This window comes from Colletes latitarsis, chromosome 1 (genome assembly GCF_051014445.1).
Source record: "Colletes latitarsis isolate SP2378_abdomen chromosome 1, iyColLati1, whole genome shotgun sequence".
Taxonomy (NCBI): domain Eukaryota; kingdom Metazoa; phylum Arthropoda; class Insecta; order Hymenoptera; family Colletidae; genus Colletes; species Colletes latitarsis.
Window position 1 is genome coordinate 51,408,981 of NC_135134.1, and position 27,576 is coordinate 51,436,556.

Consider the following 27,576-nt stretch of genomic DNA (forward strand, 5'->3'; position numbering starts at 1 on the left):
ATACTTGTCAAAGCAAACAAACGTCCGCTTCATGTTTTTTTTTTCTCCCCTCCCTCCGATCTCGTATGCGTATTCGGCGAACGCGACACACGCGCGAGCACACATGTCCTACCCGTGTTCTACGGTGCTCCGAAAATCTTCCCACGTGATGACGTCTTTTGCTTTTGTCTCTTCTTTTATTCTTTCCGTGCTCATTTTCGAGCCAGAGGCTGTCGGAGGAGAAGAGAGAGCGAACAAAGTTAATCGAGGGTGAAAATGAACAGATCGAGCATCGGAGATAGCGTCGAGCGAATAATAGATCGTTTCTGGGTTATCTGAATCTCCTCCGATACTCGTGATCGATCGAGCTTCCGATTTTTCCGGAAATCCATTCTCTCGGTACTCTCGAGAAATCAACTTAAAAGCGTTGAAACTGTTCTTTTCGATTTCTTCTATATTGCTATAAACTTCTGTTGAGTTGAGTTTCCTCGATTCGAATGGCACTGCCACGTTTCTAAATCGACGTTCACCAGTTTATTTGCGAGTTCGATCGTTATAGATCGTTACTAGTTTCTAAATTCGTATCGAAGCCGCTGGTATTATACAATCGAGTCTAGTATACATGGCGTTCCCTAATGTTACGCAGGATGTCGAAGAAACTTTTCGTGTCTATGACCACACTATTATAGATTTATAATTAAAATCGACATCGTACAGAATCTATATTAGATATCTTGAAGTATTCTGTATAGAAAAGAAGCAATTGCAGTGGCTCTATTTTAGAACGTCGATAGAACTAATCAATCTTCTCTTAAAGAAGCTGTAAAGGTAAAGCGTATGTATTTGGGAAAAGTTTCGATACGGAGCGTTGTTTGTGCTCGGGTAACATTTTGACAAGGAAGCAACGATTTGTTCGTTGCTACCGAGAATAACCGAGTTCCGTAGATACCGCTGAGTGTTTATATCGTCGATTCGGGGTTCGGAAGTGTTCTGGGTTTCGTCTCGAGAAGAGTTTACAGAGCGGCACCGATTCACCTTCTCGCGTTTAACACCTCCAAGCCCGGGCTCCAGGGCACCACGTGCCTCCTTTCTCCCCTTTTCACCCCTCTTTCTTTCCACGTTTATTATACATCCACACAGGATCGAACCAGACTACCCATTCATCTCTTTCACTGCCTACGAATTCTTTCCTGCGTAATTTTAATCGTTTTCAACCCTTATGCACCAGGCTATTCCATATTTCTTAATAACGAAACATTTTTAATCTTCTTCTAACATCCTTTTAACAATTGTACCTTGACTTACGTTTTCCAAAGGGTACAATGAACTTTTACTTATTCTTGAACGAGTTATGTCATCGAATGCAAAGGGTTAATCTCTCGTTCTATGTTTGATAATAATTAAGTAGTGAAATCGCTCGGCTCGATCGATCTCTCGGTTTATACACAGATTAAGACGAGACGGCTCGTTTACGTTATACAGGATCGACAATGTCGTCAGCGCGAACTTATCGAATCGCTTTAAACATTGGAACGACGACGACGGATGGAGACGCATTCAAAAGACACCGCAGATGCATAATGTACTCTCGATCCGTCATCGAACGATTATTCCTCGGTATATATTTAATATTATTATCGAAATTTCTGCCGTTTGAAATACGAGAAACTCCGGGACGCGTTGCACGACACCCACGAGGCTCTTTTCTTTCGCGTCAGAAGCGCGCGAACATTTAAGAGGCTACCGTGGATCTGGCATTGGCGCCAGGATGTCCAAGAAATCCGAAACTGTCGCCGCTGAACAATGCTTTCCCAGCGTGTGGCCAAGGAAAACACGTTTTTCACGCGAGGGAAAGTCTCGACGCGTCGCAACGGACAGGATCCTAGTTTTTTAATCTGTATCGAATGGAAAACGAAGCGTAGGGACCGACGTAACAGAACTAACTGAAAATGAACAGAAGAGTTTAAATTATGATGCTCTGTTTATTGCTAGTGACTCTTTATACATCGCTGCTCGCCGTACTTTATACAAAAGTTTACAAGTATCTTAAACCGATCGGCACCCTAAGTTCTAAACAATACTCGAGAAACTTCTTCTTTCGTAGCAATACTCGGAAAAGCCAAATGCTGTTCGAACAGTTTTTCAAAAATATATTCTTACTTACAGCTGCCTAAATAGCGTGACGGTGGAACGCCGCTCTTTTCGTTTCTATAGCACGTTTTCCCGTTTCGATGGCGCGCAAATAACGAGAAATCAGCATAGAGGGCTAACGTTTAGTTATCTACACTCGCAAAACGCGTATTTACAAACGGTGGGTGGTTACTCTTTTTACAGCGGAGGAGAAACAAAGTCTCCTCGAGACTTGTAATTTGGTTCGAAACCAACTTAAATGTCCATCTTTGCCAGGCAGTTTACGCTAATTAATCCTATCGACGAATAAATTAAATTTAAAGAACGACGACCAAAGAGGCGTCGCGAGATAATGGACGCTCACGATCGTTCACGATTCAGGGAGTATCGAACTGTTCGACCTGGTTCTCGTATCCCCAGGGTTCGCGTTCGATTCGTTTCGATATCTCTGGGTCGAGTAGCAGCCATCGTTTGGTCAGAAATAGATAGGAATCGGTGATTTTATTGCATCTGGCTGGTCTGCGATTCCTGCTTCAATTCGAGGGCCCACATGTGTTGCGGCCATCCGGTTCGCCCTTTGCTCTTGGACGATTCCTCGGACACGAGACTCGATGCTGAATGTAAACACGACTCGTTCTGCAACAAACAAAAGGGACAATCCTTTACATATTTGTACGAGCATAATTTTTCTTGTTACAGTAAAAATTTGAAATATTTTCTTTTTGCTGAAAAATTTCTCCACCTACTCGAATTGTTTTCTCGAAAGTAGGTAGGAATTCGGGGATATGTTTAATGACCAAAAATGATTGTAATTGACCCTCCTAGCTAAAAATATTTTTTTTAGAACGATTTGAAATTTTTTTTTTACGCCGAAAATTACTGCTCTAACTCGACAATCAGCAATTGAGATAATAAGTATTTAGTTAAAGATTGGATGAAGCACAAGTTTTTAGGATATAGAGTAGATATAATAGAGATTAATAATCAGGAACATTCAAGGGAGAATAGCATTGTCGGCAAAGGTCCCTGACTCCTCTAAAGGAATGAAATTGTACAACGTGGGTGGCGTGGAATCGTGGAAAATAGGGAAAACCACAAACTACGGGGTCCGTTGGACGCGTACAGTTCAGAAAGAAGAATTAAAAACGGTTCAAAATTTGTACTAATAGTTGAAAACCTATGATCAAAACTGCAATCTGTATTTCCTTTGTCGAAAATTGTTTTCTTCGTCTCGGTTGAATGCTGGTTGGTTCTTTTAAAAGTATACCTGCTTATGGAATTTTTAAAATACTGTTTATTGTAGAATCGTATGATCTATCTATCGAAATCGACCAAAGTTTATGCAATTTCTATCATACGCAGTTTTCAAAGCTTTGAACATTTTACTAAATACTAAAGTCACTAATTGTTTCGAGCAAAATACACCTATCTGCATCTATAAAGATAAAATTATTTTTACGTATAATGTTATAAAGCTACTTTAGAGAGACTTGGTCAACGAAGCTCAGTGAACGTTTAGGGACGCGCGAACGTGGTTCATTTCCTCCGAAAGAATGTCGAGGTACGATGACGAGTTTAGGGTCGAGTGCTCGAGCGGCGACGAACGAGAGATCCAATTAAGGAGGACGATGTTTACTCAAAAGCAACGCTCGCTGAAAGTGTTCCGAGAGAGAACAATTTGGAAAAGTCCACGAGGAAGGCATAAATTTGTCGTTCAAGTGCAAGCAGCGTCCGAGCAATTTGTCCTGTGAAAGTAATCGTGAAACTCGAGTGTACCCTCAGAGACCACTTCCCTTCGACGATTCGGAAAAACATCAACGTTTATTCGCGTTTGAGATCTATTGGATCGCCAGATAGACTATACAGAAATTATAATTTTAACAAAATATTACAATAAAGAGGATTCAACGCGTTACACCAAAGGGTGAAACTACCGTCGCGTCGCGTCGCGTTGCATCGTACCAGGAACAAAGCCAAATGCAACATGGAACTCTCTAACAATCAAAAACAATTCAATTCTTCGCAAAATGGACACAACAGAAATAAACAACAGCTTACCTGATTTGACTGAGCCGTTTTGTTTCGTCTAGCATTGGAGAGGATCTCAGCGCGAAAAGTTTGTGGTTCGTCTCCCTCGTCGCTCTCGAGGACCGCCATCAGGTAGCCGATGTAAGAGGCAGCTAGCCTCAGGGTCTTGATTTTTGACAGTTTCGTATCCGCTGGAACGTTAGGTATGCAGTCTCGAAGGTCCGCGAACGCGTTGTTTATGCTCTGCGTTCGTCTTCGTTCTTTTTTATTCGCTGTGTTCCTTCTCTTGGGTCTGACGACTATGCTACCCTCCCTGACTCCTTGTCGAAGGTGTTCCGGGAGCGAAATGTCCACCTGGCTCATGGACGAAACCGCGGAGTAATCGTTGTCCCTTCTATGAGGTTGCTGCTGCTGTTGCTGGTGATGCTGCTGCGGTTGCTGCTGCTGCTGTTGGTGATGATGATGGCTCTGCTGTTGCTGCTGCTGTTGTTGCTGATGGTGATGGTGGTGATGATGATGCAGGTGATGTGAAAGCTCTGGTTGACCCGAGTAGATCAGATTCGGATAGTGCTGGCTCATCGAGGGGTGGCCGTATTGCTGCAGGGGTGAGTAGCTGGTCTCTTGGACGCCGATCTCCTCGATCAGGGGTGGCGTCGAGGCGGTAGGACTTCCTGCGCCAGAACTACCCCCGGAGATCCCGGAATCCGCGCCCCAGTACGTCGATTGGCTGTCCGCGTCGGGCACGTGTAGAGGACCTACGCAAAAATGGTGGTTTGTTAACCGTTCATCCCTTTCTTGTTTGAAACGTTCGATCTGGGTGGGTTAAAATCTCCTGCATAATGTTCACCGATCAATCGCGACATATTTGTTTCCGTTTAGATGCTAACTAGGAAAACGCAAGACCTTCGGTGACGTGTTGGAAAGAGGTTTGTTTTAATAATTTCATTTGGAATATAAGAATTGGTACTTATCATCGTACAGGAACATTCAAGATTACTCTGTTCTAGAGTACGTAGATTCTACTTTTGTTTCACTCTGACATGCTCAACCGGATGTTATGGTATTCAAACGAACGGTGTGATTTCTCCCCACAAGTTTCAATATCAAAACATCATACATCAACTTTTAAGGGGTTGTTGCAAAGGAGAAACTCCCTTTGAACTTGTTCCAAAATGAATCGCGAAAGAAATTGTTTAAACTCTGTAGACTTTGTCGAAGGCCCCCAAAGTGGAGTACAACCACCCCCCCTTCCCCAGGTCTCCCCAACGATTTTCTCAGCAAATTTCCGGGACCAAAATCAACCCCTTAACGCGTAGCAAATATTTCCGGGGAATAAAAATGTTGAGAAGTTTGGGACTCACCGTAAGGCAATTGCGTGACATAATTGCAGGGTTGATGCCACTGTGGATAGTAATCCGGCTGCGCCTCGTAGCCCCCCAGCATCATCTTCAACTTAAACTCTCGCACTGTTCACAACAAATTCCACCAACCGATCTTTCTATCCTCCAAACAGTTTCACCTCGTCGAAAACGAACTCGTAACTCTCAAAATTGCATCGTTTGCGTCGATATGGAAAGATGTATTATACGATCCGAGGGAAAGGGTTCGTTTTAGGGGGTTGAAACAACGGCTGATCGAGATCGAGGTACGCGAGGGGGTCAGAAGTCACGTCGCGGCGTGTCACCGTGGCGGTGCGTTTCCGGATGCGGTCCAAATGCCACTGAGAAGAAGAAGGGAGATTTCGGTGACGCGTAGAACGCATGGAGCGCGCATATTACATACAATGCGTTATCCTACTCGAGAACGTTCGCGTACTGGATGCAGAGAGGGGCAAGAGAGGGTCGAAGGGCGGGGCGCCGTTTGGTCTACGCCCATGCGGGCTTCCCTCGATTCAATTAGTAAATTGAACGGGGAATCAGCCGCCGGGCCATGATTTAGGCTACGACCGGGAACGCCGCGACGATGCTCCTCACCGCCATCCTATCCTCCGATTCGCGTTTACTGTCGCGAGTAATCGCGAATCGTGCGATCGCTCGCGGTTCCCCTCGCTTGTTGCTCGTTACCCCCCATTCTCGCTCGATTTTCATCCCGTTCGATGAACAAAGATATCGTGCAAAACACAGAGTAGGGGGGATCGAGGCTGACGGCTCCGATCTTGCGAGAATTTTTAAAATATTTACTCCTCTCGTTACAAGATTTAAATCTCGTATTTAAAACTCGCGTAGGATCTAGAATCGTTGTTTCGTAGGTACTGTACAGGTTTTAAGGCGGTTTCCAATTTTTTGACCGCGTCTCGCGTTCGACTTATTTTTAATCCGTCGGATTGCAACGAAGCGTTTCTTCGAAGCGTCCTATTTTAAATTCGTAGTCGGAGTTTTAATCCGAGGGCAGCGTCGAGACTCTCGAGTGGCTTTCGATAAAGGTTGCTTCCACGAGCGCCGTAATTAGGGGCAAAAAGAGCTGAAAATAGTAGCGGTCAGCGCCACGATCTTCGGCCGCGACTCCGCGAGCATAAGTGGCTTTATCTGCCTTTTTCCCAGGGCAATGCTACGTCCTAAGGCAAAAAACCATTCATTCTGTCACCGTGGATCACCGTCAACGCGTCGTCGAGTCGCGTCGCGACGGTCAGCTTTTTCGACGCTCGAATAGAATACCCCTATCTCGAATTTACGATACCATCCTTCTATTGTATCATTAAATAGAACATACTATTACTATTTAAACACGAATCGAGGAGAACGAAGATTCGATTATTCGAGCTGTAGGACGCAGCAGGCAGTCTTTGCTATTTCGATTGGAGAAGAAACAGGTCCTTCGTTTATTTATTTTCGCGCGCGAATGACTCGAATGTAAAAATTATTTTAACGCTCCTGGCGTGGATACAGCGTTCCTCGTTAATAAAAGCGTGTCTCTGTAATGGAACATGGCTAATTGCTCGTGAGAAGCCAATTTTTATCTAATTACTTTTTATGGAAGATGATGTTACTCCATTTTGAACGAGTAGAAACATTTCGAATCGATAGGTATACAGTGTGGACCGTTTCGGAGGATGCTGGAACGCGCGCGTCGACGGACATAACAGGTTCAAAGTGAACTTTCGGACGGTAAAGATGATTTAAGGCCAATTTTCCGAGAACGATTGCTTTTCGGTAGCGAGTCACTGTCTTCGCCCTTTCGTTTCGAAGCGCGATCAAAGAGGAGTTTAGGACGATCCGCTGTCGGTCCTTCTTGAAACGCGACACCATTCGAATTTTTATTAACCCAGATCAGGGATCGCGTTCCCTTAACAACGAGCCACTGTGCACGTTGACCGGCTACGAACAAAAAGGGTTTGTTTATTATTTCAGCAGCGAGGAGTAACCTTTTCTTCCGACGACTCGTTGCACCCTCCTAAATAGACCAATGAGGATCTTCCAAAGACTCCAGGTCCACGCAATGAGTCTCGATCTTTAAAATTTCGAATCTCCACGAATTAAAAGTTGCACGGTTGAATGCAACAGCGTATTGAAACGTGGCAATAAACGTTGTCGTTAAAAGAAAATGTGTCGAACGTTTGAGAGTCGGTTGTTAACCTTGAACGGTGTACCAAGAAGAGAGAATAATGTCCGACGTTTAAGGGTTTATTGTAGCCACCGTTCACGCTTTAAAGGGCTGTCGGAGTTTCATGAATGAACCCGGACCAGCGGACGTAGTAAGCAAGTCGGAAAGGCAGTCTCGACGACCGTGGAGGACTTTATGATATACAGAGGACACGTGTACGGGACGCCAGTGTTTATGTTTGAAATTTGTGACACCGGAACAGATTCGAAATCTGGCACGATCGTGGCCCTGCTCGCCCTGACGCGCCTCGCCGTGGCTAATCGTTTAGTATGACCACTCGTAGTGTCATTCATAAAGCGAATTATTCCTTAAACGGGCGTAGAAAGACTGTGCTTGTATTCAGGACAAGAACAGTCTTAATCGGCGGGATATTGGCGTGGCGAACGCCAATTTCCGGTGTTCCTCTTCGAGGAACAGGGCATCAAAACGACAAAATGCGTTTGAAACAGAAGATTCTCAATCTCCCTCGGAATAGTGTTTTTAACAATTAGATAAATCAATGTTGCACCAATACAATGAATTAAACACTCTGAGAAGTTGTATAGATCGCTCTACGAGATGAGAATAAGTTCGATCCTGTTAATTAGCATTCTTTTAATGAGTATATATGATGGTAATCGAGAGTTTTGCGATCTATTGACGGGATCTAAACGACAGTAATGGTAGAGTTGAAAACAGCTACCATTGATGCGAGATCGACGGTTTTATTTTCGGTTTTTCCGAGCCCGTCGACGAGTAACGAGTTCGGTGGCGTGCGTCTCCGTCCTTTCTATAGAAGCTCCATTAATACTCGGTAACGCAATAAACTATATTTAGGGGGCGGCATGGCGTACACGTAGTATGATTTGATATCTCCTGAAACGCCACATGGCCCCTCTGCTCGCTCGCGTTCTCTCTCATTTTTCTTTCTCTCTGTTGTACTCTCATCCTTTTCAGCCTCCTCTGTCTCTCTCTTCATGGAACTTCACCATTTACTCGTGTAATTTCTACTCCTCTCCGAGAGATTAACTTTTAACGACTATCGATCTCTTTATAAATTACGTTGAAAGTTTCGTCTCTTTTCTTATTCCACGAAAATGTAGACCAAGATCAACGATACCGTACGTGCACGTAAATCATGTTCGCAATGATAACAATTTATATAACAGGTCGATTTCCCTTTGTATGTGTTTAAATAATTTAAAGATCAGACTGTACGAGTCTTGAGACCAACGATTTATTAATTACTTAAATTATTATTCATATTAGACTCGCTTGCGTACACGTACGTTTAAAATAAGAAACTCTGCTTTTTTTGGGGAGTATTTCCGGCCGTTTGGAGGGAATTTCCGAGTCGAGTAATACGAATTAGCATTTTCGAAAGCCAGGATGGGGAACGCGAAGCAGAAAAATGAAGAAAGACGGGAAGAGGAACCACGTGTCGTCACGTGGAAAATAAACAAATTCCAGTAGCTGCGCGCCGATAAAGCGCAGAACACCGGTACCACGACCCGTTGTTTACGTCTGTCGAGCGTTTTCTCGAAAAAATAGCCTACTTAACGGGAGGAAATAATAATTAGTGAACGCGGGGCCCCGGAAATTCGAGGCCACGAGACTGGCACGCGTTTCACCCGACAAAAATTGTTTGTCCTCAAGTAGGTCACCGATTATGGCCGTCGAAGCTCGAGATTAAGAACCGCTGGAGGCTTTCGAACAGTCGTGATCAAATCATTATGTTACCGTTACGATCGTTTCGACGTTATTAAACCGAGGCATATTAACTTTTAAAAAATAATCGACACTAAATCTGCTCGTCGTTATTGTTCTTTGCTCTGTTGCTTTCACAGTCTCATAAGTATTCGTACTCTCGCTACATGTGAATAAAATTTGTTAAAGCTCTATCGATTAGCTAATGAAAGTAAATTCGTATAGGTATACTAACGCATAATTATCGTTTAGTTTCTTTGTTTCGTAACAAATAATAAAACTGTATGCACTTTTTGGAGCACGTAATTTTCGAGTAGATTTGTGAGAGAGTCTGTAGAGCGATCGTTTGGTTCGGTAATTGGCCTTTTACCGTAATCCCTTTCGTTCGCCCTTATCGCCGGAAGTCTGTTGGCCACGATATCTATATTAAGTAATAATCGCGAGAGCACTACAAGTAGAAGGTAAAAAAAGGAGCGTGCGTCGTTTCGGGAAGTGGGGAGAAGCAGCTTCCAACCCCGTATCAGCTTGCCAGTGCGCCGACGTCGTCCAATTCGGTGTCTGCTACTTGACTCGGGGGTGTAAAAGCGTCACGGGGGAGTGCCGAGCCGCTTTTGCAGTGGTGGGACGCAATCCAGAACACCTTCTCTAATCACTATCCTCTAATCGCTTATCTGCGGTTGTGGGAATCCGCAGCATGCGCCCTTCCCCTCGCCTAACCGATTTTCAGTGAGTAAAACACCCTTTTCTAACTAGATCATCCACTAAACCTACGACATCCTCAATGTTCGTAAATCCTACTTTGCATACGAATAATATTTAAGTTAATTTAACATACACAGTTTGAAGCTTTCCCTGTAGCCTGTCGTACGACCACCCAGTACCATTCAAAGGAAGAAAACACTGGCTACTCTGTAAACGCATAATAGAGACGAGTCAAAAGTCATTTAAAAAATGCTCTTAAATTGTCTGCAACGTATAGGAATCTCGATAACATTTAAATTGCATATGAGATATTTATCCAACCGTACCATAAAGTTTTGCCACTTCAGTAATAATTGTCCGTAGGAATAGCGTTACAGAAGTAAATGTTTCTGGAGAAAATTCCGTTGGAAAAGCGTGGCTTTTAGGAAAGGCGTGGTAATCGGTCGCCTGGCATCAAAGAGAAAAAATTAGTCGTCTTTATAAGTGGTTCCTCGATCGCGCGGCATTTTCTCTTTGACAGTGTCTCGAGGTCTGTCAAGAAGTTTCTGCGACGCTTACGGGCGAGACTGGCAGCCTGCCACTCGACCAATCACTTTCTCCGCTATCTGCCAGAAAAACCGACAGAAAAAAAGGACGGGAAAAAACGGAAAGAGTAATAGAACCAAGCGCCGGAGAAGAATTCCGGAAAAGAGGAAGGAGGCCGCGGGAAAAAATTGTTTTCCTTTTTGGAGCAAATTCACCCGCCATTGAAAAGAAACAATACCAGACAGTCGATCATTATTTTGAGGCATTCCAACGCGTTTTTCTAAAAACATTTATCTAATCGAGTACGAATTGCCATGTCCCTTCGTCGCACGCGTTTGATTACATTTTGTAATTGCGTGTTTTTAATTCGCTACCAATTGTAGCGACGATGTAAATGTTTAAAATATCGGTCTCGTGGCTCGTGCGTAGGAATATGTACATACGTAATTAGTTACCGTGTCTGGCGACATTCGAGTATAGAACCAGACGCCTTTCCTTATCTCTGACCGTTTATTACATTTTTTTTTTGCCTTCAACTATTCTCCTAACTTCGTGATGCATATTTACAAGCGTGACTCACTCAATTAGCATTCTTCGATGATGTAGTTACCGATACGTACGCTACTAAATGACTCACGAGTCTAATATGTCAATTGATTTCAAACGTCGAACAATTTTTTTCATTATAATCGCCGATCTTTCTTCTTCAAAGTGAATTGAAATCAAACGGATAGCGTAAGGATCTACAAATTAATAAGGACTAATCGACGCGATAAGCACGAAACCGGAAAACAGGTGCAGACTTATATATTTATGCGACAAGTTGTCCCAAAGGAAAGTCCCTGGGGACAACTACCGTTTAGGGCGAATCCCTTTGACGGTGAAGGATATTTCCTACCGTTCCTTTAACCCTAGTCGCAAGATTAAAGACGAACCCGATCTACGCCGGAAACAGGCAGCGTTATAGTCAAGAACGCGTTGTTTTTGAACGCCTGCTTCCGCGTCATCGATCGTGCTTTGTTTCAGCGAAGAAGCTAAACAACCCATCCTGTACCCAGACCGTACCTACGCTTGCGATCGACGTTGTCCACGCCATTTTGAAAGCGATCGAGGAACAAGAGTCGAAAAGAACCGCAGAAGAAGAAAAAGAAACTTGTCAAGAAGGAAAAGAAATACCCGGTTACGCCTTCGTCTCGAATTACTCGCGATGAGATCGATGCGACTGGTGGGCGTCGATCGGTAGGATCTCTTACACGAAACTCGATCCAGATTTTTTCGCTCGACTTAAACGATACGCAAACTTTCTTGCGAGTCTATTTTTTCTATTTCTCATCGTTCTTAATACGCATACATCCAAATGGGTGGTTTCTAAGATGCAAGATCGTAGAATCGAAATTTCTTTATTCGTCCATAATCTCTACACACTCTCGATTAGAAAAAGGAACCTGATTCAGATCTGATTTCGTTGTATGTGATATTAGTACTATTTCTGGCAATCACAGTGTTCTTACGCAACAGTGACATAATCGGAGATTCGCATAATCACCCACGCCTCGCGCTGTCCAACGCGGATCTAATCCGGGTCGTGTCACGCGGTTGTATCTATAAAACGTTACAGTTATTCGAAATAATAGAATGGATACTCGGTTGCTCGATGATAAAACTATGTAGAGCTGGTGTTCGAATATTTATAAAACGTCGAGTCGAAAAACAGTTAGATCTAAAGAAAGTAAATTGTGAAAGAAAACGCGACCTTGGATTCTCTCCGGCGCCAACCGAGCCCGTCGTTCGAAAATTTACGAGTTCTCGTCGACGTTCGAAAGAAAGAAAGAATAATCGCTGACGTAGGTAACCGAAAAGCCTAAAGTCCCTCATGTGCAACCACTTGAGCCTTTTTATAGACGCCTCTTCGTGTTTCACACTCGTAAGAGCCGTCCAACTTGTCTCCTTTCTTGCCCCCTCTTCTTTCGCTTTCCGCGAACGAATTTCACGACAAAGTTCGCAAAGTATTATCTTAAAATCTTTAAAAATAAGGACAACGAAAGGACGTACGCATGCATAAAAATGGGAAACCAGAAAGGGATGTCCAATTCTATTTGAAACGGGGCCTGTTCGCACAGATTTCTTCAAGGTCTTTCTCGACAAAGAAGCGTCCATGTGACTGAGCTAACAATGAGTAAATTTTGTTGCAGGGAGATAATGGGAGCCAAGACGGATCCTGGGTGTGTATTATGCGAGGGATGAACAAGCTGTCACAGATGCAGCCTCGGATTTCAGTTTATTGCGGTGGTGGCGTGCGACACACGTTACAAGACCTTTGAAGAAGACGTTCGCGACCGCGTCGAGGGAGGTCGGCGCCAGAGTCCCATCCTTCGCGACGATATCGCAAAAAGAGCTGCCCCCGCGATCGGTGCCCTGGAAATTGGAGAACGTCGACCAGGAATCCGACTTGGTGCCCTTGAAATTCGAGACACCGAACCGGAAGCAAGGTGCGTCGCAACGCGATCGGAAGTGGGAATTTGCACTTCTTCTCATTCACTTCTCTATTCGATTCGTTGTTTAGGTTTTTAAACACAAAAAGTGGTAGAAAATAAGCTTCCACGGAAGCGCGTGCAGGCGATTCCTTTTCGAGTTTATGGCCCCTCAGACCTTCCACGTTTGAAAAAGTGTTCGATGATGGGCTCCTACTCGACCGCTATTCAGCAATTTCAAGGACCCTCCGCGTCAAGTTCGCGAGGACCACGAATAGAAAAGAAGGAAAAGGTTTGCAGACATCTGTTTTCGGTGACTACCCTTACGAATTGACATAAATTTGGTAACGGTACGCGGTCTGGGAGGCTCATTGTGCATGCTAATAACGCGTGGAAAAAAAAAGGCCAGGTCGGAGGAGGAGTCGGTGTCGTTGCAAGGGCATAAATAAATCGTGGAAGAGAACGGTGGGGAGGGGGACAAATGTCTCTCGAGTGAGTTTTCATTGCGGAAAAACGGTGGGCTCGCAGATGTCGAGCACACGTCGATGCCCGTCGCGACGACGATCCCTCTGTTCGACGCTCCGGGGCGTCCGCCCCACATTCGTTCCGCTGCCAGTCGCTGCCACCAACGACACCCCAATTTACGCAATCACGACCTACCATCGACCTGCCTCCGCAATTACTAAATGCACCACTCTTGGCATTCGGATCGAACGCCCTATCTATTAAAACGGAACACGGTTGATCGCGGGGATGCATCCTAACTCGACGATCGATGGTCAATCCTGTGATAGGCCTTTGATCAACGTGATAAATTCTCCATTCTATTTCTTACTCTTCGTCAGAGACAGAGGAACCGATCGTTAAAAAATTACGCGACGTCGATGGCGAGGAAAAGTTGACTTTGGAATTTTTTTTTTAAATACTTGACTGTGCAGCTTTGGTGAAAATACGAAGCTCGTTTTCCCACGGTAGGGAGAACGTTTGCGTCCCAAGGGCGTTTTAAGCACGTGCTACAACTCTACTTGCAACCCTTGAAGCCGCACTATCGACCGTTAATGATGTCATCCAACTCCCACATATCGTCGCTGTTTTGCCAATATTTCTCTACGATTCACGCAACCCCTATTCAATCTCCATTCTTACTCCATTAGTGGGCGAGGAAAATTACCTATCCCTTCTCTGCTTGTATCCAAATGTCATACAACTTGGATACGATATAAACGAAGATTATATATTTCTCGATGACATGAGTTTTCTTTGGATATTTAGGTTTTTCTATTCTTAGGAAATGTATAGGAATGAATTTGAATGCTTGTTCCCTATGATCGTATCGATTACTTCCGCGGACAAAACAGACGATCCATTCTCTTCTCGACTTACGGTCTCTTAATCTTCTATCGCTTCTAGTTCCTGAAAAAAGTTGGTCGGGGAAAAACAGTTAGCCTAAGTAAACAGCGACACGAGCACCAATAATGTTCTACTAATTAGAAATCACATTCCTCGTATTTTAACGACCGCGTTTTCGTTTTACTGCTTTTAGTGTGGATCCTCTTGTACCAATAACGTGTCATAATTACGAATTCATGATCTCTTGTTTAAATTTATTAGTAATATCGTACGTACATACATTAACAATAACTAAAGAGTACTATATTTGCAAGTGAACGTATGATAATCAAGCGATCTTTGACTAGTATTATCTAGATTCTAGATATTTGTTGGTATTCTGATTTTTGTGTAACATATATGTATATTCTTCTTATATTCTAGTTATGTCTTTATATTATGCATTTTGTACTAAAGGATTCGCCCGTTAACGATAACAACCACGGTAATAATAATGATGACCTTTATATTAATATTAATTTTTTTTACCCACTTTTACTAAGACATTTCTCTCCCATGTGGCGAGTCTATCTATTCAGAAAGTTCTGAACCCTTTTTCTTTAACATCATGAATAAAACAGACAAGATAGCATATTAATATAAACGCAAAAGCCAACGTAGAAAAACTGAGATAAATTGTACTGAAATATTTTACATATTGAGTCTCGATCCAGCGATCTCGTGATTTACAACACCAGTACACTATGGCACATAGTCGCCACGCTTCCGTTAACCCTGTTTATTAAAAATTTCACCGAAAGATGCTCTAAACGATCCTGCTAATCGTCCTACGCTTAAACGTACCCCTATTTTCATGTTATTTTCATCTTACGAATGTCACGATATCGCTTTCGCGGATTTAACGACTAGCATAGCAATCGAGGCTTTAAACCAACGTTTCGATAACGATTTTTATTCATTTAAAAATCGCGACGATGTTCCTGAATCAATATTCACGATTCCGTATCCTTCCATCGTTAAAATCTCCGTAATTCTGCCCTTCCCCAGCCTCGTATAAATTAATACTTGACCCGCAAGCTCGTGTTACGATACAGAACGAATTACTCAGCTGTCTCTCGTTTTATTCGTTTCGCTGGAATCTTTGTTTCGTATCGCATGGTCAGATTCTTCGTTGAAGCCGCTGTTTTGATGAACGGTCTCCTTCTTGGGCCAGGAATTGGTGTTCCCCGGGCCACCGATCACGAAAATAAAAGGACACTTTTGGTCCTTCGATTGGGACTTCAAGTCTTGCGAAGAATTCGAGTCGTAAATAACCGGCTGATAGCCGCTGACGTTTCCCGTGGAATCGTACACGCTGGCGTCGCTGGACTTTCCGTTGTAACTATCCTCGCAATCCCGCGAGATCGTGGTGGAAGACTCGTTCGTGGATCGATAGATCTCCTTGCTCGAGTCGGTGGAACCGTACATCTTCCCTTGGTTAGAGTTGCCTGAGAACCTCGACAAGCTTTTCCTGTGGGAGAGCAACGTGCGGTCCAGGGTCATGAAAGGCATCTCGAAACAGAGGCTCCAAAAGGCGGAGAACATCATCGTGAGGCACAGGTTACTGCAGAAGCTACGAAACTGCAAGGCACGCGCAAATTTTCTCGATTGAGTATGCAATTCTCAGGGAAATTTTGTGCCTTCTCAGACTGTTGCCGATGACTCGAATCTCAGGTACTTACGATCGACATGGTAGAAATTATTCCAGGCGTTCGAACCGTTCCCTGTTCTATGAGCAGAAAGATGTAGTGGCACAGGTAGGCACTGTAGGTCAATCTACCGAAGGGAACCCATCCTCTCCACGAGAGAAATTGATCTAGGAAACCTTGAACGACAGTAGATAGTTAAAAACGTTCGATGAGTTGTACAGGAATGATGCATTTAAATTGCAGTTACCAGCGTAACCGTGAACGCAGCAGAAAATGATCCAAGAAACGGAAAGAACGAAGATTTGCCTATGGAAGCCCGCGTAGAAGCTCGCTTCGAACTTGTCGTAGAGGTGGTCGTCAAAGTACATCCATCGAGGTTCGACAACCATGAACAAACCGGACACGGCAGCGACCAACCAGCCAAGGATCACGTAAATCTGTAGAATGTTGTCAATTGTAGACTATGAAACGTTAAAATACCTTCGAGGAAATGTATTTACCGAACGTATTTTCACAACTCGCGTTCGTGTCTTGTACAAAATGTAACCCAGAGCCAATCCGATTACGTAAGACCCGTATCTATTGTAAACCTTTGTGTAAATTTGCACGTAAACGTCGGCCAGGGAGCTAGAGATAAAAATATATTAAATTAATTCGATTATATCACTTGTTAAACTTAAGTTTACGTTTATTTATACAATATTTCGTCAGTCTTTGATGGCTCTAATTTTGTTTAATGAAACAACAGGTCGATTCGTGTAAGGATATGGTGGAGTTGCGAACGATGAATGGATCGCGGTTCAGAATGGGCGATGTGGAGAAATCAGTGATCGCGTACGAAATAAATCAGACGTTACGAGCACCGAGAAGGTCTTAGAAAGGACGAGGCGAAGATAGAACGTTTCATGAATTTCAACACTTACTCCTTGTAATAGAGCATGGTCCCTGGGAGCCCGAACACGAATGTTATTAAAAATGGTACGAGAACGGAGATAACGATGCCCGAAGTGACGACGAGCCAAAAGATTTTTTGGGTGAACCGGAGCATAGGGTACAAGAAAATCGGAGACAACCAGACGAGTTGCATGTCGGTCGCTAGGTACCAAGACTGAGACAAGCACTAAAAATAAAAGAAGGAAGTTAATGAAGAAATAAACTTGACTAAGTTTTAATGGAGAGTTCAAGCTACGTAAGATGATATCGTTCGTATACGCACTATTTTGTCTAGATTAACGTAATTGTTAACGTAGAGAAGGTTCGTCCACCAATTTTCGCGGCAGAAGTCCCTATTTTGGCCGACCGTTTGGTCCCACTGCGGTCCGGTTCCAAGTTTGTAGAATAGAGTAGCGTAAAAACCGATCATCATCGCGTACGCCGGTGTCAGTCTAATGTAACGATGAAGATAGAGACCGATCACGTTGAAACTCCCTTGCAGATTTTTTTCGTCCTTTGTCATCGCCGTGTAGGCCATCAGGACGCCGCTTAAGAGGAAAAACGTGTCGGTGACCATGTTCGCGTTCAACAGCAGCATGTTGCCCCAATTCAAGTGCAGCTTAAATTATATCAAGTATATCGCTTTGATTAGCACAGAGGAAATGTTTCGTAAATGTTCTATAATAATATGTGCTTATGGCGATACATCGATCTTCGACATCACCGTTTGGGAACGGTTTCAGAGTGAATCAAAATATTTTACGAATTCCCAGGATTGCTATACTTACGGATGGGATCTCGTTGAGGTTTATTTTAACGCTGATGACCTCGGAATAGAACGTGTGACCGTAGATTATCCAACAAATACTTAAGTAACGCAATCCGTCGAGACATCGAATAGAATCTCTGTGTCTGTCCGTTCTCAACAGATTTCTTCCGTTCGTGTAGACGGAGAACGAAGTCAACAGAACGTGTCTCGTATCTGAACAGACGCAATAAATCTTTTTAAGCTAAAATTACTTGGAGTCTTCGGGGAGCAACGACAAGTTAATGATCAAGCAAAACAGAAGAATTATACCGCTTATTAAGTAATCAATGATTCAGCAGCGATAGTTTGTTTCTTTCCTCGTTGAACGACCCCCGTATCAGATTGTAAATCGACACGAATCGGTAAACGCTTTCAAACAAACAACTCTCGACGCTTATCGGGCCCGATCGAGTATCGTTATCGGGTCGCACTATCGATCTTTTCCTGATACTGTCAAGGAATCGATAAGTCGAACCGAGCAGGACTCTGCGCGGAATTATCGTTTACGCAACAAGAACGAGTAACCCACCTTTTCGGTTCAACGCGCTCGAACGGCCTTGCTTGGCGATGTCGTAACTTGTGCTGGCGATAATGATCACCGCGAATGTCGCGAGGATCGATCTGAAATTCAACACGACCTATATGTTAAAAGGCGTTTCGCAAAACGATTGCGTGTCGAGCAACGCGAAAGCTTATTTTAAGCGAACGCGCGAAACTTTTTTCAACTACGAAGCGCTCGAGGCTTTCGAAAAAAGCGACTTAGCAGCGTACAAAATATGGGATCTAGCACAAAAATAAATCGATGCTATTTCCAGTGTACGCAGAGAAGATAAAAATCGTTGGATCGAACTTATCCGGTCGTGGGTCGCGAAAAACTTGAATGAAAACCGACAACATTTGTCGTAAGATCGTTCGATTGCGTAAACTGTCATTGGACGCTGTTCAAAACAGTTCTTGGACCGTTTGTTTAAATAACATTATCGCATAGTGAACTGTTCGACGGCTTAACAACTGTTTACACTGTGCGAACTAGATATATAGACGGCAAACAACGCAAGTTTTAATTAATTGTAGCTTATCGGTTTCTTCTTCATCGAACGCGATTCGATCGACGTATTTTATACGTAATTAAAAATGTCGTGTAAGGTGTTTCGATGGCGAGTTTGGCCTTGCCTTGGATGACTCGAGCAAACAACGATGCGGTTGCTGTTGCGTTTCTTACAAAAACTACGAATCTTGTAATCCGATATGAATATTTACATGTAGATCCAGTCGGTTACGTCGAACACTGGTTGATCTGATTCTGCGGTGTGACACGAGTTCTCTGGAACGTTAACCGCGATATCCACTCGACCTTTCACCTTAAGAGAGTCGAGGACAGTCCTCAACGCTGTCTGGATTTCCGTATGGTTGCAGGTCGAAGGGACGCACCACATCCACTCGTAGGTCACCGTTTTCCCGGACGACCATTTTGTACCCTAAACAAGTACATCGTTCCGTAGTTTCGGATTAATATAATTAATAAACTGCTCGATAAAACGGTAATAGCACCGCCTAGAATCCGATGACACAAGTTTTCTTGTGTTTGAGACTCTCGAGACGCGCGCGCGCACCGAATGAGTCGATAAGGATAATCATTAACAAGATCGTTCGATGATAACGTTACCGAACAATGACCGATAAGGTATTAAATGAATCCGGGTTCAGACGCGTTATCGCGATAAAAAACAAAATGATTTATCATTCTGTTTGACAGAAGAACAATTCGTTTGAGACAGTTGAATATCTCCTTTTTGTTTCCAATCTTTTATCGAGAATTACGTTCATCTTAAATCGTCAGTGAAAAGCGAATGGTTAAGGATGTATGGAGAATTGCTAAATTTTTTATATTCGATTACAGGTGTTCCATCTGGATGATTCGATGAAAATTCACTCACCGACGCGACGGCTATATTGAGTAACAGATCGCCCAGATCGCGATCCCGAGGTTCACCGATGTCCTCCGCAATGTTGAAATGTACCATGGCGGTGCAGGCCTTCCCGGTAAATCCGTGTCCGCTTCTCACACGCAGACACTCGTCGTAATTGCCTAGCAGCTTGTAATTGCCCGTGATTATGCCCGCTGGAATTTTCACGGACGAGTCGTACACTGGAATTCAGAGGAAGGTCTATGCACTTTTCTTCCAACTCCTCGTTATTCTTTGCCTTCTAATTCAACGATTAAACGTTACTGTTTCAACCACGTAGTAGACAGATAGGTGTTTCGATAGAGTATTCGGGGGTTGCCTCGTATTTTAGTTCTCAAAAAACTACAGAATGCACTTAACATAAGAAATACTTAAAGCTAGATACGAGTTACTATATTTAGGGATTGAGACAACCCTCTGCAAAGCTCACATTTCATTCATTCTATTAATAAAAATACGAATTTGCATAGAGATCCGTAATCTAATTATCGAAGTAGGATCGATCGAGCGTCCGATATTGGATCGTTAGTCGATGATCGCTGAAATCGAACAGAATTTGATTTTAATATTGAAAATTAGCGATTTCTCGCGAATATACGCACACGTATTAGCTATCGCGTTGGCATTTAATAATCGTTCACGCTTTATAACAAATCGGATGGAACCGGTTGACGTACGTACGCGTACAGCCGATGCGTCAAGGAGTTCTTCTGTCCTCAATCTTCTCGATGATAACGACTCTTGGTATTTTGAGAGAAAATCTTTTTCAATATTTTCACCGCGATAAGCTCGTAGAAAGCAGAATTTTTTCGAAAACCACGACGATCGATCGTTTCGTTCAGAAATTTCACGATATATTTCCGATCTCTCAGTGGATTCGCGTACCAGTAGTTACGTTTCTCCAGTCTTCGTTTATTGTACAATTTAAGTAAAGTTTAAACCGAAAATAAAAAATTTCTTTTCATATTTGAGATTGAAGTCCGACAGTGTCGATTATGACGTGTCAAGGTCAATCCGGGGAATACTCTTCTCCATCGCGTTGTCATATCTGCGAGCATGTTGTGCGTTCTCTGTTTAAAAAACAGAGAGGGAAGTCGGAATGTTGAAAAAGTGGGGATCCGCCCGATCGCGAAACGGACCTTGAGAGAACAATTAATTCTTTATTCCGTCTACGATCGTTAGAACACAATGCAAGCACCGGATTTAGCGAGCCTCGAAATAAAGATACGCGTATGGAAGAAAATGTTCAAGATAGTCCAAAACAATAATTTACTTACGAACCTCGGCGACGATACAGAAATAAATGCTGCAACAAACGTTAGATTAAGTAATGCACGATTGTCTAAAAATAAAATGTTAAACGCGTGGAAACGAACTTGCGATGGCCGCGAAACCGTTGATAATTGATATCGTTCGGTAGACGCGAACGGCAACATGCGTACGGAAGTGCAAACGAGCGCGAGATACGCGTGCATTGTGCGATAATATTAATTAAAAATGGGTGAAAATACATTTTTCAAGCACGCAAGCCTTAAGGCTGCAATTTTTGCACCGTTCGCGAAGAGTTAGCAAATTCTGGCAAATAACTAAATCGTTATCCAGCGTCGTAAACCTTGTCGATTTGTACAACGCTTAACATCGACAGTTAAGACTTTGTCCGCAGATAACTCGCTTCGTGACAAGTGAAATTTTAAGAATATTCATACAAGATCTTTTTCAATAGCGAGAAGGGCAGAGGTCGAGAGAAATTCAGGTGTTTTCGAATGTTTGGTAATGCATAGATAGATAGTAATTCTTTTACAAATGTCTGTAAGGTTTCGGTTATACCTGCCAAAGTATCCTCCCGTAAATAAATGAATATGCAAATCTTGGAGCGCATAGTTCTCTATTTCCTCGAAACGATTGGCGATTGAAAATTTTCCATATCATCGAGGAACGCGTGTCGTTATGATCCAAGACCCTCGGTTCAACGTGTCTTTTACCTCGTTTAGGGACCTTGAGATCGTTCACTCGCAGGATTATTATTGACCTTCGCTCGAGTCACGCGGCACCGATGCAGTTTCATTATTTCTGGAGCACGATTTTTCACGGCGTATGGATTTCGATAAAATATTGCTACGCGACGAATTCAATCGTTCTATCATTTCACTTTGACTCTATTATCGAGCGACGGTCTTATAGTCTTGTTTGGTGCACCGATGACAGACGTCTTTCGTTCTACTCGTCATGAAAATTATATTGTTTACGAGCGAAAGAAGTCGTGTCACCCATAGTACAACCCACTCTGAGATATTTCTCTTCTCGATGAACGATTATACTTGCGACTTATAAGAGGAAATTCGCGAAAAATCAACGCATCAGCCGTCCAGTTGCATTCGACGTCGATAGTAAAATTTTCCTTCGGTTCGTCGATCGGAAAAAAAGATCCTCGCGCGCGATACATGGATCGCTCTCGGTCGTCATCGATGAAGATATCGATGGGGGAGCAAACGAACTTGTGACCTTAGGATGCTTAATCTGTTGTAAACGCACGTCCTAGTAAATCAACGATCCCAAACGCGGTATTGTAAACCTTTGGTATTTCGTCGATCGAGAAACGAAAGTTAGGTAAAAAAGAACGACGCGCTTGTAACCGTCATCGATCACCGGTGGATTATAAAATCTCGTCGCTGATAGTTATTACGTTAACGTTCGTAGTTCCGCGGTCCCCCCGTTTCAACATTTAAACGCTCGACGTTCGATTTTGGAATAAAAAAAAAAAAAGAACTGTACGCAACCAGCCTTGAACTGCACGATGACGCGTACTCGGTCCGTCCTCGATTTTTACTGCGGAGTTTCGCAAAAACAATTCCTGGGCCGCGACCAGAACCGTTCGCTTCGTGGAAATGGAACAAAGCATATCGATAATAAAAAATAATATCGATAGAAAATCAGCCATCGTCGTTAAATTATTTTAACATTCTGATTCGCATTGTTGGCCAACGAAAGTATCGAATAGCTGCCAAAGGCACGTATTTATTGGACGATGCAGGATTTTTCAGATTGGCGTCTATCATATTTTACTCTGTTACTTTCGAAAAAAAGAAAAACACTGTGCCGGCTGATTAAATGTTACGTAACGCGTATTTTTGTATGTCGAAGATAAAGAAATTACTTTGCAATTACTTGTTTTTTTTTACCGATCCAACTGTTTTTACGCAAGGAAATGTTTCTCGCTGAGAAGAGACGTAAATTCGACGTAACTTTTAGCGATATTTCGATAACTCGCTGGTGTTTACGCGGGAAGATAGTTTTATCTCGGTTTCTGTAACTAACAATAAGTATAAATGCAAGTTAATCCGCGTAATTCGAGAAATATGATGTAAACAGAGTCTACAATCGTGCCCCTAGAACTGTATTTAAGATCAGTATACGAGAGCATCGATACTCTTTTTTTTTTTTTTATCCACAATATCTCGAAATGCATTTTGGAAAAACGAATTGTAAATCGCGCGTATTATCGTCGGTACTGTGTAGATACTATGAGACTACCAATAAACAATTACGAATAATTTCACGCGCTTATTTATCAATCGTTCGTTAATCGAATCTGTTCGGCATCATAAAACGTATCGAAACAATTAGGCCAACGCGTGTTCACAACGACCTACTTGAATAAGTTCAGCATAAATACAGATAACGGTGACGATAGCAATAATGTCGACTTCCTTATATTACGCATAATAATAACGATAGCAATAATATCGACTTCCTTATGTTGCAGCCGATAGCGCGGGGAACCCGTATCGATGGAAAAAAAGAAATCTAACACAAACAGAGCAGCGCAATAGCGTCAGATCCGATAGAAATGGATGTCAGAAAACATAGACCTGACGCGTAATCTGTCACTGTGGCAAAAACGAGCGTCGAAGAGATAATATTAAAATTAGCTAGAGATTCGTCGAAATATCGGTGTCCTTGCCGTTGGTTCTGCTAGCCATTAATGTCATCAAAGTCAATGTAAAACTCGTGCAATCAGAATTTTACTTTGCTGCGATATCGTAAATATGCATGTAACAATAACAAGATTATAGAACAATGTATCGAAACAATGGTTCTCTGGTAAACGGGAAACAATAACATAAAGTTACTCTCGTCTGGTGTCTCTCTTATTGAAAGAGATAAGGAGATTGCAATTACCTAACTCGTACCGTCTGCAAGAAAAGTAAACATACGTGTTGTTAACTTTCGAATGGATTTTTATCAACGGGTAAACTTGTTCTTACTTTTGTACTGCGCGTTAAAGGTAAAAATTTGCAACGTCGAATCGATGGTTCCATTGTCGCGGTTCCATAAACGAATAATAAAATCGGTAACGACAAAAAACTTGTCGAAACGACATTCTCCCGACCGTAAGACGTTCGCTCGTTCGCGAATTATTTGCAGTCTGTTATTAAGTACCGCAAGGTTGGTCCCCTCGCGTTCGCGCGTAAAAACCCTTCGATCGTTGTTAATAAAATTGCAAAATAATAAAACCGATCGAATAACGCGTCGAGATTGAGATGCACGGCCTTAGGGATTCATCCTCCTGGAAAAAAAAAGGAAAAATCAACGAGAGAATTTGCATACGACGCGCAACACGTTCGAAATTTTCCTCTTTCGGGTCCTCCCGTTTTCCTTTCCGCGCATCGTCCGGACAGGTTTATTTCACGCGGCGATTTAAACTGCCTCCGCAATTCGTTTATTTCGCTACGCGACGCCGGAGACAATTTGTCGAACCGTTGGCTAAATAAATGGACGGTCGACCGATGAAAAAACGTGTCGAGATAGTGTGACGGATTCGATTAAAGCGTGTTTTATTGCCATTCGTTCGCTGATGTAACCCTGCAGATGCAATTACGATCGAACCAAACGGAGACCCACCTAAAATCACACTTTCGTCTAATTGTTTCACATTTTCTAAACGACCGTATTTGTCGAGGCATCGATTATGTTTTCTTTCAAAAGCTTCGGTAAATCGTTGCCTCGAATATTAAAATACAAAGATTAAGAAAGATCGAGAAAAACGTAGCTTCGCCAGGTGATCCAGCAACACACTGACACGCTACACTAGCGAGGATCACAGATGATTGGATTAATTCCCCACCGATTAAATTACGCCTTTAATTTCGATTATAACGTTTTGCTAATACTTGAACGCACAGAAACATATAATTATTACTGTTGATAAACGTCAAAAATTCGATGAAGTTAAATCGAAGTCAAGCTTCAATCGGTCAACAGTATCTGCAATGTTTACAAAACGAAATTGTGTATTGAGAAGTTGTTTACGCCACTTACTGATAAATTTTAATCCTTTGTGGTAGGTCTCGGACAAATATTCTTGGTTTGCATAAATAGATATATTTGGATCAATGAAAGCGAATTGTATCTTCTTTCGCGTTTTGTTTCTCTCTCGACCCCGTCGAAATACATACGGCTAAAGGCAATTTCTTGGATATACTTTTGCTACAATTGATCGAAATTAATAAAACGAACAATCGTCAGATACAAGAGCGACGCGCTGGACAATCACGCGCGAATAGATACACAAACAGATCGCCTAAAACGGTATTTTTACGGCGACGATTTCTATTGCTCACTTTCTATTTTGAAGTAGCTACTGGTATAAGGTTCACTGACCCGCGAAACCAATTGAGCAATCCACGAAACCAAGGTGGATTGGATTCATCGTACAAGGCACAGACGTGCCCTAAAAAGCTCTCGACTATTGTTAAAATGAAACAACGAGCACTCGCTCTCGTTGGAGAACTCTGCATCTTAAATCCGCGTGTAAATTTTTTTGCAGACGACGTGAAAGTATCTTGGAATTTTTTGAGTGCATCTGATAACGAGAAGCATCGAGAATCGCAATTGCAAGCTTGCAACACATTTGCAATGGACCTCGAACTTGCCCGATAATTCGGTCAACAAACTCGTGCTGCTATTAGAGTCGCGAACGCGATGCATCTAGCCATTTTGATCCGCGATACGCAGAGATCGACGCGATCTTTTTCTCCAGGAACCACGCATCTCGACTCCTGCCGCCACTCGACTGAGATTCGAGCAACAAAGTAACGTTTCGCTTTTAAATGTCCAAACGCTAACTCGACACCTTTGCATTCTATAATCGCGGACAGAAATATCTAAAGTCGATCAAACAAAGAGATAAACGTTTATCTGAAAACACAAATTTCGTTCCATTTCTTCCAAGTCTTTTATATCTCGCCAGATGGTCAGAGATCAAAAATTTGTGTCAACGGTTTCGTCGAAATCAGCCATTCTCTTTCGCGATAAAACGCGCAATGTTATCAAAATTCAAGATAATGCATAAGCGAAACGATAATCCGGTACACGGTGCAACCAACGAGCGCTCGAATATTGGTTAAATCGTGTTATATTGTCGCTAAATACTAATTTCAGACGCAAACGATCAATACCTCGAGAACGATACATTTTCTTCTATTCTATAAGTCGTCGATCCCTCTTTCTGCTATGAATCGCGTTTCATTCTTGAAAACATGTATGAACATTATGCTTGCACTAACTGTATGCAATGTAAAATTAAAGATAACATTAAGAAAATTTAAACAACAATTAACATTCCAAGAATATGCATACACTAGAATCGCTTATGTTACTTGGTAACATTACTCATATTCGATACGTTTGAGAGCCGTTGTCACGTGTACGTAATTTTCTCTGTTTCATTTTCAATACTACCATCCAGTCAATGTATTATGTACAATTCAGTAAGAATGTCTTCTAGCAGAAAATATCACATCGTCGACCAATAGAAACCACGCAAGATTTTGCAAAACAGTAACGATCGTTAAATAATAACAAACGAAAAGACAAAGTGCTACTGAAGCTTGCTACCGGTGGTAGTGCGTTAAGTTTAGCCAAGAGGATAAAAGGTAAAAGCGAGAAGCGGGTAGGTAGACTTACTCTGAAGAGCCCAAGGCGCGAATCGAGAGACTTCCGTCAAGTAAATCGCGCTATCCGTGAGGCACTGCTCGGATGCATTGTCAGAGGGTGCAAAAGGTCTCGCGAGGAAGTCGAGGAGCACGGTTTCCGGTTGACGAGCGTCGACGAATTGTCTCGAGAACGCGGCGAGAAGAACAAAAAGTAGAAGACGGTGGATTAAAGGCCGTTCGAAGACAGGAGAACGCATCGTAGTCGTGGACGGTGGGACGCGTGTCGTTTAGGGCCGAAGCACGTGGCGGTTGCGCGGTCACGTGTCCACTGGTGGGCTAGGTGTGCACGCGTAAAAGTACCGGCAAGTACGAGACGTCAAAACGTGAACTGTACGTTCTGTCAATCGCTGGTGCATTTATATATTACCGGAGGCGCTGGCACGATGATGGGGGTAAGAGCATTCGACTCCGATGGGCACCTCTTATCGATGCGACTGAGGATTACGCGCCGCGCGTAATGTGTCGTCTTCTCCTCTCGATGGAGGAGAAGTGGGAGCGCGTATGCGACACCGTTGGCAGGAATTCGACGATCAGAAAGATCGAACGGATCTCTCGCCGCGTGAGAAACGACCACGACGACTAACAGGGTCTCTCCTTGGCTCCTCTTCGATCAACTTTTTCCGCGGATATCCGTTTATAGACCAGCCGCGTTTTCCGCAGCGGTCTCCTCGTTCGTCACGCTCTCGCCATTCTCGCGTTACTATGTTTCCACCC

At 43.0% G+C, this 27,576-nt stretch overlaps 2 protein-coding genes and 1 long non-coding RNA gene across 3 annotated transcripts; 1 reads left to right on the forward strand and 2 right to left on the reverse strand.

Moving 5' to 3' along the window:
* Nucleotides 1-1,960: 1,960 nt before the first annotated feature.
* Hand (heart- and neural crest derivatives-expressed protein) lies at nt 1,961-5,864 on the reverse strand. Its single transcript, XM_076779962.1, has 3 exons — nt 5,499-5,864; nt 4,168-4,892; nt 1,961-2,745 (listed from the first exon to the last, which is right to left on the reverse strand). Exons 1-3 carry the CDS (start codon nt 5,581-5,583, stop codon nt 2,611-2,613), a joined length of 945 nt encoding a protein of 314 aa, XP_076636077.1. The 5' UTR covers nt 5,584-5,864; the 3' UTR covers nt 1,961-2,610.
* Nucleotides 5,865-12,298: 6,434 nt separating this feature from the next.
* On the forward strand, nt 12,299-19,904 carry LOC143344779 (uncharacterized). The gene is made up of 3 exons (XR_013080143.1): nt 12,299-12,494; nt 12,843-13,139; nt 19,801-19,904. It is a non-coding gene; the product is annotated as an uncharacterized LOC143344779 (long non-coding RNA).
* LOC143344746 (nose resistant to fluoxetine protein 6) lies at nt 14,691-27,203 on the reverse strand. The gene is made up of 11 exons (XM_076771117.1): nt 26,834-27,203; nt 19,838-20,049; nt 19,161-19,378; nt 18,430-18,521; nt 17,881-18,074; nt 17,376-17,711; nt 17,083-17,279; nt 16,660-16,786; nt 16,407-16,596; nt 16,193-16,335; nt 14,691-16,091 (listed from the first exon to the last, which is right to left on the reverse strand). Exons 1-11 carry the CDS (start codon nt 27,057-27,059, stop codon nt 15,576-15,578), a joined length of 2,451 nt encoding a protein of 816 aa, XP_076627232.1. The 5' UTR covers nt 27,060-27,203; the 3' UTR covers nt 14,691-15,575.
* Nucleotides 27,204-27,576: the final 373 nt, after the last annotated feature.